Source organism: Pseudochaenichthys georgianus, chromosome 15, assembly GCF_902827115.2.
Source record: "Pseudochaenichthys georgianus chromosome 15, fPseGeo1.2, whole genome shotgun sequence".
Classification (NCBI taxonomy): domain Eukaryota; kingdom Metazoa; phylum Chordata; class Actinopteri; order Perciformes; family Channichthyidae; genus Pseudochaenichthys; species Pseudochaenichthys georgianus.
Genome location: NC_047517.1, coordinates 17,824,084 through 17,843,805, shown reverse-complemented (window position 1 = coordinate 17,843,805; position 19,722 = coordinate 17,824,084). Strand labels below are relative to the sequence as shown.

The window sequence follows — 19,722 nt, the reverse complement described above, 5'->3', positions numbered from 1 at the left end:
TGCCAGGAAGGATTCTTGCCTAGCTTCTGAAGGAAGTGACTCTGAAGACGTGCTACCAAGCAAGCATCCTCGCGATTGAGAAACGGCCATCGTTTTCCGAATGCCAGGAAGTATTCTTGCCTCGCTTCTGAAGCAAGACGCTCGGAAGACATGTGCTACCAATCAAGAGTACTCGAGATTGAGAAACACCCTTGGATTGGCCAGACTAATACATTTCTAATGTTAAATAAATGAAAACCATTCACAGTTAAGAATGAATTATTAATGCTGTAAATTAGCTTTAATATGTAAGTGATTATATTTTTATGTCAATATGTTCCTATGGTAAAGTTTCGTTTTGCACTTTTATTTTGGTAGTAATAAGATCGGGACTCTTATTTTGAAGGAACTTTTACCGGAAGTGAATGGAAAACGGAGCAGAATGTACACAATGGCCGTTACTCAATCGCGAGTACGCTTGCTTGGTAGCACATGTCTTCCGAGTCACTTCCTTCAGAAGCTAGGCAAGAATCCTTCCTGGCATTCGGAAAACGAAGAGTGGAACAGGCTAGCAAGTGTGCAGGTGTGCGTCATATGAGAGGCCCCGCCTTACATTTTCCGCCACAGATTTGGGGAAATTGGTCCGTGCGCAAAGCATTGTGGGGATTTGAAGGACGCGAAGTCTACCCATGTGCAGCCTCAAAATTACCCCCAAACCAAGGACGTGGCCTCGGTGGAATTCCAAGTATGCTGGAGATTGGAACAGTCCTTCGGCGGCACTCGATGACATAGTATCCTTGAAATATTGGCTTGGAAGCCAGTTTCCTCGCGATTGAGAAACGGCCAATATATATTTCTCCTCCCAAAACTTTACCCATTTCCTCTTTGATTTTCGTTCAGGTTCACCTTGCGCTTTATCAGTTGAATCACTTTGAACATTCGTTTGAGATGTTGACGGGTTGGCCGAACTTTTTACCCCACAGTCAAACAACTTAATTTGCCTCGCCATTTTTTGTAAAACAAACACATAGCGCACCGCACACGCGAGTAAACGTGCATCGCTTTCTGGCTCCGTAATCACACCAATGCATGTGCAACTTGAGTATCAGGTTCCGACTGGTCACAACAATAATTAAATATCACTCTTAATACAACAAATAATTAACATTTATCTATTTTGGGGTGCACATTTTGCGGTTTGCTGTCCTTATTACTGGTTGCCACTGATGGCAACCAAAGGTCAAGAAGTGGTTGAAATTTTTTCTGAATGGTTGCCAATGGCAACCGTTACTGTCGAGCCCTGTAGAATCCTAGATATCTAAATTGTTTGCCCTTTGATGTGTATGACCAACCCTGACGTCTGTTATCTCCCCTAAGGAAATAGGCTGCTTCAGCCATAATGTTGTTGTTCCCATTCTATGACCGGCAACGCTCGGTCACAGATGGTTTATTGTTGTGGGTACACTGGAACACTTCCTTCTCGGTGTTTGTGGACTCCAAGGTGTGAAATCTTCGAGGCCATAAGTGTCAGACGCAAGTAACTCAGTGTTCCCAGCTGTTTAGGCTATCTTCTCAAATATGTTGATTACTCTGTGAAACTAGTTAAAAAGGTCTAGCAAGAGAGAGGCGCTCCATAATTGACGTGGCAACTCTCCCGTGCAGTCAGATCGTCACTTGTGATGTGAATTCTCCGGCCGATACTCCTAAATAAACCATCAGTGTTTGACATCAAAGCTCATGCTCATCCCGTGTCTCCTTCATGAGTCGGTGACTCCCACTGCATTGCTACACAGAAGTTTCCCCCACACTACCTAGTCCCAATTGACAATGCTTTATGCTGATGTTTAGCTGGTATGATATTTACCATGTTTATCGTCATCGAATGCTAACAAATGCTAATCAGCAATAGGCACCTGTTATTTTTAAGGCAGATAGAAATGCAATTTTTGCAGGTATTTGGTCATAAACCAAAATAATGGACACATTTCGACATGATGATCACATTAGCTGATAAATAAAGTGATAACCAAAGCTATCACAATTCATCCTGAGGGAGGAATGAACGCATGAGCATGTTTCAAGGCAATCTATCCCATAGATGTCGAGATATTTCACTCTATAACACACATTTGAACCTCATTGTGAAGCTAGAGAAAGCAAGGGGATGAGATAAGTCAGTACAATCCATCCTCTTGGAACCACGAATGTCTTTGAGCCAATCCATAAAGTTTGAGGTATTTCACTTGAATGAAAGATTTGACCTGCTGGTGCACTTGATGAAAGGTCAGTCATTACGATTCAGCCTCTCATCACTATGGATGCCCGCACCAAATTAAATAACTATCCCTCAGTAGTAGGCCTGACAGACAGATTGCCGTCCATGGAGCGTGGCTAAAAAGACTCAGTCGACTTTTGCATTGGGAAAATACAACAAAAAACTTCTGTCTGATTCTACCAAGGTTGTGGCCACTATGTTTATGTAATATAAGCCATTTTTTCAGATCATTACTATTCCATAAACTGGTTGGTAAAATGATCAATGTGCACTGTAAGTCGAGGGAATTTGGCAAACTCTGTCCTCCACCAGCTGCCTTAAAAAATCCTTAATGTCTACTTCCTCATGTCACGATACCAATGACAACGAGGAAGTAGTAATCGTCCCAAGCTGCACGGGCAGGCTGGGGCGTTGTGGCTTTGCTCCGGGTGTTGAGACGTAGCTACACTCTGGTCTGTGGTGCGGCGGACGGAATACAGAGGCCAGAGGGAGGGAGTGGATAAGGAGGCTGGGCAACAGGGAGGTAGGCGGGGACGAGAACGATCAGGGGACAAGATACTACAGAAGGAATTAGAGAAAGGGAGAGTTTATAGGGGAGTGCAACAAAAGGAGAGGCACCCCCAGGAGTCATATCGTCTGACCCCAACAGTCTCTTCAGCATACCCACAAACTCAAGAATCCTCTCACAGGAAGTCCTCCACAGGCTGCTCTTTGTGCAGAGACAGAGTCATGCTACAGAGTGTGGGCAGAGCCTCTCTACGCTCCCTTATATCCAAATGCAGCTCGCCTTGGATTTGGGACAGTGACACATCAAAACGTGCCTTTGCTTGCTTGCGTGCACACACACACCCACCCCGACAACAACAACAACAATTGTGAGAAAGATGTGGGTGCCATCATTTGCATTGCAAGGCCTTGATATGTATTTGCGTCTGTTTAATATGAATAAATGCCGTTTGAAAATGAACTTGAAAGAAAAATCAACACAAACCAAGGGGTTCTCTGGGAAAGTTGTGTGCCTGTTCTGTTCCTGTCGGCACGACTTCAAACGAGCAGAGAGAGAAAGACAGAGAGAGAGAGAGAGGACAGAGTGATGGAGAGGAAGAAGCATGAAGAGAGGAAGAGGTGGGTTAGACATGGAAGGAGAAAGATGAAAAGCGAGACAGAGAGAAATGATGCATGAATTATTATCACCAGGGGTCGGATATTCTGTGTATAGCAACTACAGAAGAAAGTAGAGGGATTATATGGAGAGAAGGAGGGGGGAGAGAGGGGGAGTAATCCGGTGCATGAACAACATTACAATTATCACAAGCTCTGTGGATAAAACAGTAAGTATTGTGTGGGAACCGAGGTGGCCTAATCTCGTACGGAATGATGCAGACTCCCAATAGCTGAACAGGGAGGGGGGGGGGGGTGGTGGTAAATAACAACTTCTACCACCACTTCTCACTCAGCAACAAGGGTTTAACCCCCCCACCGCCAGCCAGTCTGCTCGCCCCCACACGAGGCTGCAAAACACTCGTGATGCAACACATAGAGCGGACCGACCAACGGTGCCCCCCCCCCCTGGCCCCGAAGCCTCCAGAACAACACGGCTCCACCACGGGAGCTGCAGCGAGACGGCACATCTGGATGTCAGATCAGACGGAGATAAGCCTGGCAAAAAGGGCAAGGGGAGCAGGGAGAGTGAAGCATTAGGTTTTAAAAAGGATACCAGGACTGATTCTCAGAGCTCTCCCCAACTCTGGACGACTCCTGGAAACAACTTCAAAAAGATAACCGGCTACAGGCTCCATAAAACACAGGGAATGAACAGTTTCTCCTCAACCATCCAAGATAAGGAGGAACACAGATAGGACGATTAAGCTGGCTATCTTTTAAGGCAGCTGCACTTGAAAGTAATGACCTGATATGGCTAAATAGTCTCTAAAGAGTCTGAAATACTTCACTGCAGCATAGGATGACAAAACCCCTCTTGGTATCCAAAGACATCGCTTATTCGGTAAGCTACTCGACATACATAGAGGTGGGCTCTGTATAATCAGTAAAGACTTTTTTCAGCTTGACAACCGTGCATGTTTTACTTTATCCAATGGGTGTTGCAAAGAGGTCCCGCTGTTTAAAGTTCAAACATGGGAACTACAAGAGGAAACAAACAAGATAAAAAGTCAGAAAGCAACTCGGCATGAAAAGGTCCGATGAACCATCAACTCACATTTGCTTGTGATCTGGATTACTCTAATGTGTTTGTGTCTGATCTCACCCAACACACACACAGCCAGCGAGATGCCGTCCTATAAAGGCAGTTATTCACTCGTCTGTCAAGAATATGATTCTCACCACTTGAAATGTTTGAATCCCTAAAGGAATCGAGATGTAAAAACGGAATTCTTCCTTTCACAGAAAAGCCTCTGCACAGCTTTATGATGGCACAACTAAGTATACAAAATCCTTAAACTGGCACCAAGAAACAACAACACTATTTAACTCCCAGGGCCGATATACCTCCTGCAGAGATGTTCGTGAATCCCCCCCCCTCCTCATCCAACCACCCTGCTCCCACTGAGGAAAACAAGCCCTGTTTGTCTAAGCTCACCACATCTTCCCTGAAACAAAGTCAACAAACATGCATGGGCACATACTTGACTCAAAAAAGAGCACGGTTCTTATCCCTGTATAATGACACACGTTTTTGGATCCACCCATGTTTAAGGATTAGGACAAGCTGTTAACTCTTCAATGAATCGATCAATGAAAGCAGCCTAAGACAGGGAGGAATGAAGGGACAGTGTAAAGAGATCCCAGCCGTGTGTTGGGCCTTGAGAGGAGAGACAGCGGAGGCTTGGGAACGCTCTGCTGCTAGCTGTTGAAGAACAGAGACGTGCTGAGGTCATGAGTAAACACACAGGCTCGTCCACGGCTCAGAAGAGGGGGGGGGGGGACTGGAAACACATCTGCTCTGCCTTTGATCCAAACTTCTGCGGCACAGCACGCCACTCACCTCGGCTGCCCACTCTGTGCCTGACTACAAAACATCGGCCACAATCCTAAACACTAGCTCTTCCTTCCCATGCTGCCCTCCTCGCTGTTGGTGCTGACTCACAATGGGAGCAAGATTATTATGAGGGATTAGAATCTTAAAATGTCAAGAAGAAGAAAAACGTGGTTTATGAGATGTTTGCTTCCCATGAAAATATAGTTGTTTTAAAACGGCCCTACCTCTGCAGAGCAACAGTGTGTTCTAGGTTTAGGATGTGTAAGTGTTATAGTAATCTCTTAATATCTCAAATAACAATGATTGGCAACACTGTATGAGGTGAGTCAACATCTCCAGACATGAAATTAAAGGTGTACACATGCTTAAACTGAAGTGCGTCTACCTGACATTCACACTGTCTTCATCGTGATAGGCCAGGTGCCTGAAGTTTAGGAAATACACAGGGATTGAATTCTTCTCTTAAGCTGTTTTTTGTTTTGTTTCATTGTTCAACTAATTCTTGTTCTTGTGTACTTAGTGTAGCACTGTAAATGCCTTCCAGTACAGACTGTCAGAGAACTGTTCACACCAGGTTCAGGTGTGGCAGTTTGGAACAGCTTTACATGTCCATGCCTTCAGACGAGGTTGTGCGACATGTCGCAAGAACGGGCTTGTTCCGAGCATACCTCAAGCTGAACTTGATCACTTGGGGCAGCAAAAACACAAATAATTGACATAATATTTAAATTGATGTTTAGCATTTTAGCAAGTTAGCAATCTTAAACGTGACTCCCCTTTTAGATCTGTTGCTTTTCCCACAAGCTCCTACATGTTGGAATAAGATAACCTGCTAGTCACTAGATGTGTCTGTGTGGCGCTTGGTGTGTATGCTTGGTGTGGTTATCAGAGCTTTTTGTTGAACAAAGATGCCTGAGCCTGCTGGACATGTTGTTGATGAGAGCTGTGAGATTTCCTCTAAAAGTAAAGTTGATAAAACCAAACAGATGAGCTAACACTTTGTAGAGTTGTTGGGAACGGCACATTTGGGTGGAAATTGTCACTATGAGCAAGCCCATTCACATTTATTGAGATGTGGTTAATCAGCACACAATATTTACATTTTTTATATTTTGGTATTGACTCTAGGTTTTGGAAATCTATAATAAATCGAACCCCCTACGCTAATGATGACTAAATATCACTATTTCCTCTTCTAACAGATCCACAGCTGAAAACATGACTAAGAACAGCCCACAGGACTACAGTCTGATGAAGTGTGTGACTGAGATGTTGGTTTTGACAGGACAAAGGGTCATCCATCATGTCACCTTGGTTCCCTCACAACATAACCCCCTGACCCTATGAGAAGTGCTCATGAGGTTACATTTCCACTGTGGTTAAGGATTTTTGTTCAGCAAGTCACACAAAATGAATCCTCACAACAAAACCGAAACACCGCTAAATACAGGGAATGCGGCATATTTTTGGGACTAGCAGGTTAGTGCTGTCAGAAGTTGTGGAATAAAATATATTTGTTTACACATTGACACTTTGACATAGGCTCCATTATTTTTAGACGGCAACATTATTAAGCCCTACATCAGTCGTGACTCACTGCATACATTCTTTTTCTTTCTTTCATGGCAACACTGAAAATGCCAAGACTGAAGTTTCTGACAAATTGGAACGGAGCAAACGATTTAAACAAATGATTGTTTTTGTCATGTGAAAACCGTTCGCCCTGCTGTCTGGTATCTTTCCCTTTACAAACCACATTCGAAGTTGGGCTAGTGAGAGCTCCACCACATGACTCCCACCCTCCAATTCCCTCTGCTCATACTGTATGAGCCCTGAGAACCACATCCCGAGGAGAGGAACGCAATCGACAGCAATGCCTCCTTGAACTGGAAAATTGGTTACACAATCTGAACTTTTCACTGACGACTGTGCTGCTCCACTAAAAATATTACAATCCCTGCTTTCATTGGAAGCCAAACTGTGGATAGTGCAGAGACCTATCAAAGGGAAACAATAGCAAAAGAAAAACAGCAGGCCGCTGATCATGGGATGTGATGGGAGAGATGTCTGTCCTTGATGTGAGTGCCAAGGTGAGAGGCTCCTCCACCATTTCCCATAATACTCCTGGGAGTTTGAGATCAAGTGAGCACTGGCCAAAGGAGAGTTGTCCATAATATGAATGGACAAAAGGAACTAATGTACAGTAAAAGGTCTTATGACAGTACATCCAAATATATACAGTGTGCATTCCTACATGAAAATGACCAACTGAACCCACCTTCATCTGAAACTAATCGATCAAGGCACATGAGAGTCAGCTGCACACAATCACATTACCTGAATCTACTGTGAAAATGTACATTTATTTAAAAATGAAGAGTGTTTAGTCGAGCCATATGCTTTAAAACGGGTTAAATCATGTGTTAATGATGCATTATATTTAGTGTATATCAAACTATGTGTTTAAAAACGTCCTGTGGTTAAGGGTAGACAAACTTCTGATTTCTTTCAAATATAAATTACATGTTCTGACAATGTAAACATTGACTGCATTTTGCAACAATGAGGTTGGATAAAAGTTGTAGATCTCTCTTGATTTTCCCAAGAGCTAAATTAGTTTTGGCTATATTTTTGACAACTCATTAATGTTGAGGTTTGCAACAAGCCACATTTGCGCTTGACAAAAACAACAACCCAAATTGTACTGCTCGGGTGAATTGGCAGAATTTGAGAGCAGTGACTTTTTGAAGAAGTGATGATTCTGCATCGTTGGACCCCACCTCACTTTTTCCATCCCCCTGCCATCATCTCCTTCCTCCGCACTATAGCCCCCCCCCCCTTCCTCCACGCCTCACGTAACGAGGATCAGCAGCACATGTTAAATAGAGAGCACAATTTGGCAACACATCCCTATAATAACACACAGGCCCATGCAGGACTTTTCGCCAGGCGACTGGAAGAGGAAATAGAGGAGTATAAACAGCACTCACCGCGGCCAGGCTCGGGTTTCCATGGTGCGCTGAGGCATCCTCCGGGCAGCTCACACACACTACATAGCGTTCAGGAAACACACGCATATCTGAAGGCAGGCAAAGAAACAACACAGACCATGCTAGTTAATAACATGGGCTCACCTCTAATTATGAGTCAAAGTCAGACGGAGGGAATTGTGGTGAAGGTTTAAATGTACATCTACTAAATATTCAGCTCAGACCAAGGAGAGAATGGCAGCTCAGAGATAAGTGTTGAGCTTTATTAGCCGCGTAAGCAGCATGAAATGTTATGTTAACAACGGCTCTTGGGAGTTATAAGACTATTCCATCTGCTTCAAAGGCAGAGACCATTTACATTAACAATACTAGTACACGCAGTATATCGATAATAAATCAAACTGTCCGTAAGCAATCCCGAACGTTTGTAACATTACTCTGTATTCTGCATCACCATGTGTTTCTCGCGGGCTCAATAAAAGAAGAATATTGACAAAAAAGTAACTTCCTGCTAGAACAAATAACAGGAGTGTTGGCACAATCTTACAATATTCTCCATTTGCATTCTTGATCCACAGAGCTTACCACCCTCTGTGCAAAGAGTTTACAGCTGTGGGGTAGTATTAGTCTGTAAAAGCTCATATTCCTCCTCAGTGCTTCACTTGTGTGGATCAGCCGTTAATAAACACAGCCAAGACACAAACTTTGGTTAATAAGCAGGCTATAAACTTGCATACAAACCCCTGTATAATATAAACACAACTGGTGTGCAGTATTTGAAAAGGATGACTTTGTTGGTGGGAGGTTTGGATGTCAATTATGACTATAACTTGCCAGAATACCAAACAAAAAACAGTAGGAACAAATCTTGGCCTCTGAAGATGAATTCCCTGTCCACTATCAGGCCACACGTGTAAACTGTCAAACAATATTTGAAAGACCTACAACTCTCAGAAAAATACATTTACTGAACAAAGGTGTGATCAGAGGATATTCCACAAGCATTTCTTTAGACCTACACCAGTGAAAGTTTAGGAAGTACTCAATTGATATCTCATAAAACAACAGGCAGATTGCCACGACATTTACTGAGAATATTATGTCCCCGAATGGAATAAATGACCTTCTTGCTGCTCCCCTAATGGCCAGCTTGGGACAGATTTTACAGTTTTTGCTCAACTAAGAGTAGAAACATTGTTGGAATGTTTGTGTTGTAGGGTAAAATTTAAAAAAGTAGTTAATCAGAAAAATACCACTGCATTCTGACTGGCTAATTATAGTATTAGATTGTGTTTTAACCAAGTAGTCTTCCTAACCTGATTCAAAGCATACAAGTTTGCCAAGTATAACTATCAGAATAAAACCTTTAACCATCTGTATAATATATGATGGCCTGACCACTCTGTACAGCTAACTCAGAGGACTGAATTACACAACCTTTGACCCCAGGAGACGGGCTCTAATTCGATGCGTAACGGACCTGCTGAGAGAAGCCGTCATCTCAGTCTGCAGCCGGTCAGTGCTGCCTCAACATTCAGGCCCCCAGGGAACAGATATTAACTTTACTGACAGGAAGGGAGCCATGTTGGTCCCATGAAAAGGTGGCCAAGGGTCACAGGCACTAGATGGGCCATGCAGATAGATTCTCATTGCCCTCCATAGACAGCCCTCCAATCGTTCTCTCTCTCCCACTCTCAGTAGCCTCTCGAGGGAACCACTTAATGGCTGCCTGTTCTCAACAACACCCCGAGCAGGTAGGGACAGGACATAAAAACAAGTGAGGGGGAGAAAAATCAACATGTAAACCACTGATGACTTACTCGTTCTGTGGGAAATGTGGCTGAATATGTGCCTTTGAGACGTCTATTTCTGATTCATCTAACTGGGAGTTGATACTTTAAAACATGGAACATGTAGGTTACATACCCCCATAGAGCTGCTTCACGATACATCTGAGGTTGAAGTGCCGTTTCAGAAAATTTGCAACCAGGTGGAAACTTTTTCCTATAAAAAAAACAAAACAGAAACACAGTTAAGAGTAACAACTAGCAGAAAGACACATTAGAAAAACTCCTGTGCATGTGACACTGTTTCTAAGGCTTAAATATAAAGTAGTTTAAGGAGTAAATCAAAGGACACACTATGTAAATATTTGAATTCCGATTGAAAGCACTTTCTATGATGAGATTGGGCTCTTGGGCTGCAAAAATGTCAGCTCTAAGACTCAAACTTAGGTCAACACTTCAGGGATAAAGCAGTTCTACTGCTTTAACACAAAAACCTATGCTCATTCTTACACATTATTGTACTATAAACTCTATAGGCTATGCTTAAAGGTCCCATGACATGCTTTTCCTGTTATTAGCCCCCTTGTGTGTTGTGTAGCTTGTTATGCATGTAAACGGTCTGCAGAGTCACAAACCCTCAAAGTACACCCTGCAGCGAATAAAACCCGAACACAGAAAAGACCTGTCTATTCTGCCCCAGAACGCCGCGTTGGAGATTTCTCTTTTTTCATTTTTCCAGCCTGGCTGTGAGTGTGTGTGTGTGTGCTCAGGCTGAGTTCCGCTGTGTCTCGCTGTCTCGCAGACCCCACGCAGCAGCCAGGAAACGACACCAGTAATCCAGCTCACTCTGTCCGCTCCTCGATCCTCAAAGGGCGGAGCAGCGAGCCCCACAACGTCCCGCCAACACGGCACCCAGACCCCACGCAGCATTCTCATCTGTTTGTCATTACTGGTGTCACTTTCTGGTTGCTAACGCCCTTGTAACACATAATCACTGATGTTCCGCTGTAACGGTGGTGGACTCATCAGAACAGAGTGGGCGAGCTGACCAATCAGAGCACAGTGGGGGGCAGGAGCTCCAACAAGCCGTGTCGGACAGAGAGTGAATACACATCCTATACAGAGATGCTGTGAGAAAACCAATGTGAGTTTGGAACATTGAACAATGTAAATCTATTCTAGTAGACCTCAACAATGGAATTATGATCAGTAGAAATGGCCATGTCATGGGACCTTTAAAATATGTTCTTCTAATGTCCTGCCAATCTTAATCTCATGCTCAATCTAAGGGCCATAATTTTGAAGCATCTGACTCATCCCTGCAGTACTATTTATTCTGTGCTGATCCAGCTGACCTCCCAGTTTGGGACAAACAGAGAAACCACCTCTGCTCCATTTGTCATGGAATGTTTGTCATGGTATGTAAGACGTGCGAGGCAAAGTCACAGGCCTGTTGCCTCATCTGGTAAGGATTTGTTGATTTAAAGCGAGGGACGAGCAAACACGCTATGCAGTTCTATTTCGTCCCTACTGACCGCCAGAGGCGGTGCTTTAGCACTGGTTATGTCCATCGCGCGCATGCGCAGCTCGAGTACCAATAACAACAAAGTCACCTGTGACCCACGTGACACCGGCTATATCAGCCGGTATTGTCAGAGGATCTGTTCCTTTTCATCTTCTCGCTGCGCGAGGGTACCGTGGCTACGTTTTCGTAGCCTACAGCGTTCAGGCTTGAACGTTTGATCGGAGGGATTTCTCTGCAAACAGCTGGCCGCGTGAAGCTTCGCGACTGACAGTCGGAGCTACGGGTCGTTAGACGCGTCCTCCAGGAGCTGCGCCGGCTGTGCAGAGCCTCGACCGACAGGTTTGTGTCAGCTTGTTGCTAGTGATGGCTGTGTTTCCACACCCGCTCCCAGCCAAGTTGTCCTGATTACCGTCTTATTGTTTGTGGCTTAGACTTTCTGGTGACGACAGTGTTCCCGCTTCCTCTCCCATAAAGTTGCCCTTATGCTCTTTTGAAAGTTCTGCTTGTGGCGTTGTGCCCGAGCTATCATTAGCATTTGAGTCCCAGCTTTGGCTGCGTCCCTCATTCGATTTAGTATGGAAAGCCAAGAGTGTCATACTTTAAACCCGTTTTTCGTTTAGATGCAGAAAGTAAGGTAAGTACTTTCTATTTTCTAGAAGCTATTATCTGGTCTTAACATTTGTGTTCTGACTTGGTCGCTTGATTGTTAGCAGCAGCCGCTTGGCTAACACCTTGCTGTTGAGCTTAACTATTAACTCAGGGCAGTGCTCCCGCTCCCTGTAGCATAGGGTTTGATTGCAGTAGCGCTAGTTCGTTGTATTACTGCTCCTAGTACTAGACTCCTAGCACTAGGATGATATGCAGAGAACATCTTCATGGCGGGTGCTGTGTGCTCGGCATGTGCGGTTACTACTGTAACCAGACACGGTTCTAATTATCTGGTCTTAACATTGTGTTCTGACTTGGTTGCTTGATTGTTAGCAGCAGCCGCTTGGCTAACACCTTGCATGTACGGTTAAGCTTCATTATTTAACTCAGCCGGTGAGGGCAGTGCTCTCGCTGCTACTCCCGGTAAACGCATGGTATGGTTGCAGTAGCGCTATATCGTGGTATTTACTGCTCCTAGTACTAGACTCCTAGCACTAGGACGATATGCAGAGAACAATCTTCACTGTGTGCTCTGCATGTATGGCCATTAAGGAGGATTTCATCCTCCCAATATTATATTGTCTAGTGGGCAGCCGTTGGCTGACACTTTTAGGCACCGGCCACAGTTACTATTGTAACTAAGGTTCTAAGCCGTAAGTACTGGCCATAATTACTACTGTAACTACGGTTCCAAGCTGTGTAAGTACTGGCCATAGTTAATACTGTAACTACGGGGTTAAGCCGTAAGTACTGGCCATAGTTACTACTGTAACTACGGTTCCAAGCCGTGCACGTACTGGCCATAGGCAATACCGTAACTACGGCTCTATGCCGTGTAATGGCCATAGTTACTACTGTAACTACGGTTCTAAACCATGTAAGTACTGGCCATAGTTACTACTGTAACTACGGTTCCAAGCCGTGCAAGTACTGGCCAGAGTTACTACTGTAACTACGGCTCTATGCTGTGTAAGTATCCAAGCCGTGCAAGTACTGGCCAGAGTTACGACTGTAACGACGGTGCTAAGCCGTGTAAGTACTGGCCATAGTTACTACTGTAACTACGGTTAGATGCCGTGTGAGCCCTGGCCATGGTTACTGCTGTAACTACGGCTCTGTGCTATTCTATTCTTTAGAAGCTAGTTATTTGGTCTTAAACATGTGTGTTATTTGACTTGATCTCGCTTGATCGTTAGCAGCAGCCGCTCGGCTAACGTCTTGCGTATACTGTTAGCTTCTTTATTTTACCCAGCTAGGTGAAGGCAGTGCGCTCGCTCCCGCTCCCTCTACCGGTAATGCGGATGTAGCTACATCCCTTTTTCTGTTCGGCGAGTAGTAGCACCGCTCTACTCTTCCCGTTCAGCAGGTAGCCGGTGAAGGCTGTGTTCCCGCTCCCGGTTACACTGCATCTGGCGTTCGACTCTAACTTAACCAGTGAAGGCAGTTCTCGCCCCCACTCCTGGTAGACGCCAAACGGCCTCGTTTTTCCGTTAAGCAGGTAGCTGGTGAAGGCTGTGTTCCCGCACCCGCTCCCGGTTACGCTGCATCTGGCATTCGTCAATAACTCGACCAGTGAAGGCAGTGTTCTCGCCCCCGCTCCTGGTAGACGCGGAACTGCCTTGTTTCTCCGTTAAGCAGGTAGCCGGTGAAGGCTGTGTTCCCGCACCCGCTCCCGGTTACACTGCATCTGGCATTCGTCTCTAACTCAACCAGTGAAGGCAGTTCTTGCCCCCGCTCCTGGTAGACGCCAAACTGCCTTGTTTTTCTGTTAAGCAGGTAGCTGGTGAAGGCTGTGTTCCCGCACCCGCTCCCGGTTACGCTGCATCTGGCATTCGTCTCTAACTCAACCAGTGAAGGCAGTGTTCTCGCCCCCGCTCCTGGTAGACGCTAAACTGCCTTGTTTATTCTGTTAAGCAGGTAGCTGGTGAAGGCTGCGTTCCCGCACCCGCTCCCGGTTACGCTGCATCTGGCATTCGTCTTAATTTAACCAGTGAAGGCAGTGTTCTCGCCCCCGCTCCTGGTAGACGCTAAACTGCCTGGTTCCGTTAAGCAGGTAGCTGGTGAAGGCTGTGTTCCCGCACCCGCTCCCGGTTACGCTGCATCTGGCACTCGCCTCTAGCTCAGCCAGTGAAGGCAGTGTTTTCGCCCCCGCTCTTGGTAAACTGCCTTATTTACTAATCCAGCTAGGTGAAGGCAGTGATCCCGCTCCCGCTCCCTCTGCCGTAACGTGGGTGTAATTACATCCCTCTTTCTGTTCGGCGAGTAGCAGCAACGCTCTACTCTTTCCATTAAGCAGGTAGCTGGTGAAGGCGTGTTCCCGCACCCGCTCCAGGCTACGCTGCATCTGGCTACCCACAGAATGGTTCATTCATGTAGCGCCTGTAGGGTTTCTCTTGAGCCCGAGGACGGCCACGACCGCTGCCCCTCCTGCCTCGGCCGCTTCTGGTGGTCAGTGGGGACGAAATTCGAGCATCTGAGGGAGGTTCTCTCTGTAGCTGCATGCCTCGGGTGCTCAGAGTGGCTCGAATCACTGAGGTGGAACGTCTGGCAGCAGCCAACAGACACCTCTCCTTGTCACGTACTCCTCCAGATCAATTCGGCCGTTCCCGGCGACTTGAGGGAGCGATGGCTTTGTGTGCTCCCCCCAATAGAAGGACTAGAAATAGGCTGTCCTCTAAAGTGGATCGGCTAGCTGCCGATAGGGGCATGATATGAAGTCGCCTCTTGGCCCTTCAGCCTGGGCCCGGTGTAGGGCCCCCCCCCCCTCCTCCTTCGGTGGGCGCCCCTCCTTCGGTAGGCGCCCCTCCTTCGGCTGACGCACCTCCTCCGGTTGACGGAGAGTCCTCCGTCGCGGACCAGTCGAGCCAGGGGAGCTGTTTAGATCAGCTGCCCTCGGAGGCACTGGAGTGTGCCGCCCAAGCTAGGCAGACCAGGCAGCAGCACTCGGGTCCTCGCAGACCTGTGCCCATTCCCAGCAGGCCCAGGGGCCGCTCTAGCAGCCGCACTCAGCCGCTGGATTACAGGGGTGGTCCGCAGAGGTCTTAGCGGCCCACTCAACCGCCTCCCAATGACTTTCGTGCCCCATGTCGCCCGCCTTCCAGGCGGCCTCGTGCCCCAGAGCCTGACCGGAACCCCCCAAGAGGCTCCAGGGTCCGGGGGGCTGGGCTCTGAAATCCCGGGGGTGGTCGGCGGCTGCTTTCCCAGCAGCAGCTCAGTTTCTGGGCAGTCTGTACTTCCGTCCCTTGGGTGGTTTTCACCTTAACCCAGGGGTACGGACCGCAGCTCCGGCCCCTAGCCTTCGGCTGGGTCTAATTGACAGTCGTCAGCGATCCTGCAGGGGCCCTACCTCTGGGCCAAGAGTTGTCCGTCCTTTTGTCCAAGGACGCAATCAACCCAGTAAGACCCTCTGCTTAGCCAGGGGGTTCTACTCGGCATACTTTCTCGTGAGCAAGAAAGTCGGCGGATTTCGCCCGATCTTGGACCTCAGAGGAATCAACAGATTCCTGAAGGTGCTGCCATTCTATATGCTGACTACTGCATACGCACAGGTGGAGTGGTTCCCAACCGAGGGATGCCTACTTCCACGTGGGCCGGGCAAGAGGGTGCCTTATATTCAGTTCCTCCGGCCCTTGGGCAGACTGGCAGCTGCCTCGGCCGCTGGGCCCTTAGGCCCGCTGTCGTTGTGCCCCATGCAGATGTGGCTGAACAGCCTTCACTTGGACGCCAAGTGGCACAGGCACAGTGAAGTCAGGGTGTCGCAGCATTGCTCCACTCTCCGTCACGCTGGAGGGGCAGGGCCTATCTCTGGTAGGCGTGCCCATGGGTGCCATCCCATCCCGCCAGGAGACCATCACCATAGGTGCATGTCTCTCAGGGTGGGGTGCAGTGCGGCAGGGCAGGACCGTTCAGGGTCAGTGGTCTGCCCAGCAGAGTGCGCGCCGGGTCAACGTGCTAGAGCTTCGGGCCGTGCAGCTTGCACTCACGCACTTTCTACCCCAACTGGGGGGCAAGAATGTGCGTGTTCCTTGGGGACAGCATGTACATTGTTGCTTAGACAATAGTCCCTTCTAGATAGTGGACGTTCTCACTCCACTCTGAATTTATGTGGCTGCGATTCTGCCCGACATGTTCGGGTCGACGGCGCCACGGCGGGGTGCCACAGGTCGGTGTCCCTCTTTATGAGAGGGGCTTTACGGCAGCGTCCCCCTTGCACCCCGAGGGCTCCGGCTTGGGACCTGCCCTTGCTGCCGGATGCCCTATCACCTCCTCCCTTCGAGCCCCTGGCCCAGGTGGGGCTTAGGTGGCTGCCCACAAAGGCAGCATTTCTGCTTGCGATAGCCTCAGGGAAGTGAGTCGGGGAGTTGCATGTCCTCTCCATAAACAATACATGCCCGAGGTGGGACTCTCATGCGTTGCCCTTTGGGCAAATGTGGCATTCCCGCCCGGGGTCCTTCCACAAACTCACTTCAATCAGCCTGCCCAGCTGGCACGCTTTGACATTCAGGAGTACGGCACATCGAAGTTGCTGTGCCCGGGGGGTGCCCAAAGGGCGTATATCAAGGCTACTGCCTGTATACGGCAGGAGGAGCAACTCTTGAGTTTGCCCTGGCGGCACTAAAGGAGGTTAGGCCCTCTAACCAGTGGCTTCCCCACTGGGTTGTCGATACCATCTCACAGGCTTACGGGGCCAGTGGTCGCCCCCTGCCACCAGGCTGAGATGCCACTCTACAAGGAGCATCTCAACATATTGGGCTGCCCTGAGAGGGGTGCCCCTGGAGACCATCTGCGCCGCGGCGTCGTGGGCGTCTTCTGGCACATTCTCCAGTTGTCATCAGGTCAATGTCGCCACTCCCCATTCTTTGGGCATGGTCCTTTTGCCGAGCTCCGCTGCTTCCAGTGGTGAGCAAGGGCTTGGATTCTTCATGACATTGTTGGTATAGGTCATCCAGTGCTAAAGCACCGCCTCTGGCGGTCAGTAGGGACGAAATAGAACGATAGTTACGGCTGTAACTACGGTTCTATGAGTCCCGGATGACCGCCAGAGTTCCCTGTCACTCAGAATTCTTGTGTGCTCGCGAGAAGATTCGGGGAACAGATCCTCTGACAATACCGGCTGATATAGCCGGTGTCACGTGGGTCACAGGTGACTTTGTTGTTATTGGTACTCGAGCTGCGCATGCGCGCGCGATGGACATATCCAGTGCTAAAGCACCGCCTCTGGCGGTCATCCGGGACTCATAGAACCGTAGTTACAGCCGTAACTATCGTTGTTTCTTGTAAACAGAACAACAGTTCTGGGAAAGTGACAGTGGCTGCCTACCCTTTTGTACCTTCTTGCTAACATTTCCTTCTTCTCCTTAAAATAATTGTAATGTTGTATCCTCTTTGACTCGAGCATTACCACTCTCGTGTTTATTTTTCTGGCTTTGTTATGTAGCTGTTGCTGTGTGGAAACCTCCCTAAGTGCTAACTATAGGGATTTTTGGCATTTTAAGGTCAATTAAAGGATTACCGTACTTTTCGGACTATAAGCCGCAACTTTTTTCCCCATTTTTTGTACAGCTAACAGCCACTAGGGAACCTCCTAAATCTATGGATTTTACAGGTAAAATTAACCACCTTTAACACTATGGGCTCTATGACCGGTCCAAGCCCACCACCTTTAAGCGGCGGGCTCCAGCAGGAAAAGCTGGAGGCCGGAAAAGAGTGAGACAGGTAGCGCGCCAAAGTAAAAGTGGAACCGAGAGACAGAACGAGAGCAAGACAGACGGACAATTTAGCTGCTGCGGCTTATATGCAGGTGCACTTTATATTCCGAAAAGTACGGTACACATCTTCATAGTTAGAGAAGAATCCTGACCTCCTGCACTTGAGGCTCTTTCAGAACTCCCTGGATAATTACATTACATTGCATTTAGCTGACGCTTTTATCCAAAACGACTTACAATAAGTACATTCGACCAGGAAGACACAACCTTGAAGAAAACAGAATCATATAAGTACATCAGGTTTCATAGAGCCAAACATTTCAAGTGCTACTCAACTGGCTTTAGATAAGCCAGTCCTTTATTAGTATATAAGTGCTCTGTTAGCAGTGTCAAATATGAACTGTCATTGAGCAAAAAACGAGGCATTGAAAGGCTGTCATTTTGTAATTGGGGAGGTTTTCACCCGTCGGCAAAAATACTGACAGAAACTCGTAAATAAAACTTGGACAAGTCTCCTCTAGTGGATTTTCAGCTATGACAAATACTGTATGTCCCACACGTATTGTTACTGTACAACACTCAGGGCAGACTGCAGGGTAACAGCGTTGTGTGAGGGGGTCTTCATTAACATTTCTCCTGGTCCGCTGGCTGTTATCATCTCAGCACCAATTCAAAGCATTTAATTATCGTCTACAAAAAGAAACCGTCTTGGGATTCTTTGGATAATGACATGTAATTACAGAGACAGTGTGTCACAAAACTGCCACAGGTATACACTGGACAGTGATTTAACGTCCCACCATGGCTTTCTTTTTCTTAGTGTTTGTAGATTAATCAGGAACTAGGATCATTTCACTAGCAAACAAATCTTAGAGTAGCGAATAAAACAATAATACATAAATGAATACATCAGTAATTCGATTCAACAAACCAAGCTCCATCTTTCAAGTAGGAATAAATCCTTATAATTAAAGTTAATAACAGTTGAAATAAAACTAAATCGAGAGATCAAAGTGCCTTTGAAATATGGATACCAGTTTGTTACTATGATACCAAGCAATTACGATCAATATTTTTCCAAAACTATAACATTTAATTGGAACCTAGGTGACAGGCTACACCTATGAGAACACATCTGATCCTCAAAAGCTCTTGAGTAAAGATTCAGCCTTCAGCTAAATCCACAAGTTGGACAGCTTAGTGAAGATGTGTGAACATACATAAAGTCTCTCAAGAGACGGAACAAAATCTAATCCATCAAATTAAAGGTCAGTGTTAGATTCCTTCTCTGCTCCATTATTTTTCATTCTAGCAAAAATAATCAGGGACTGATTTATACACCATGCACGGCACCAACTCAAAGCATTCACTCAGCTTTGAAGAGACAAATAAGTAATAAGACATATTTTGGTGAATAATAGATATTTAGAGGAATCATTGATTGTACATTTCCGTTACCAGGATAATCGTGACTATTCGAACATGGCAGGGAAGTTGATACAGTTAAAGATAATTGCATAGCAAGAATAGAGACTGAGTGCTAACTTAGTTTTAAAGAGGCCCTATTATATTTTGTTGAGTTTATGTTGTTTGAGTTCAAAAGACCTCATGAAAGACGACACAAGAAGTGAGGATACCCGGCCCGGGGTCCCTTTCTGGAGCCAGGCCCAGAAGGAGGACTCGTCGGCGAGCGTCTGGTGGCCGGGCTAGCCACGGAGCCCGGCCGGGCCCAGCCCGAAAAGGCAACGTGGGCAACACCTCCGCTTCTCCGTCCCACCACCTACGGGAAACAGCGATGGGGTCGGGTGCGCT

At 46.9% G+C, this 19,722-nt stretch overlaps 1 protein-coding gene across 2 annotated transcripts in view; it reads right to left on the bottom strand.

The window, feature by feature from the left end:
• slx4ip (SLX4 interacting protein) overlaps window positions 1–19,722 on the bottom strand; it is a 50,428-nt gene that overhangs the window by 3,035 nt on the left and 27,671 nt on the right. For both annotated transcript variants that reach the window (XM_034101057.2, XM_034101058.2), the window contains 2 exons: window positions 10,169–10,246; window positions 8,243–8,331 (listed from right to left, as the gene is read on the bottom strand). In XM_034101057.2, coding sequence (XP_033956948.1) covers window positions 8,243–8,331; window positions 10,169–10,246 — 167 coding nt within the window. The remainder of the gene's footprint in view (window positions 1–8,242; window positions 8,332–10,168; window positions 10,247–19,722) is intronic.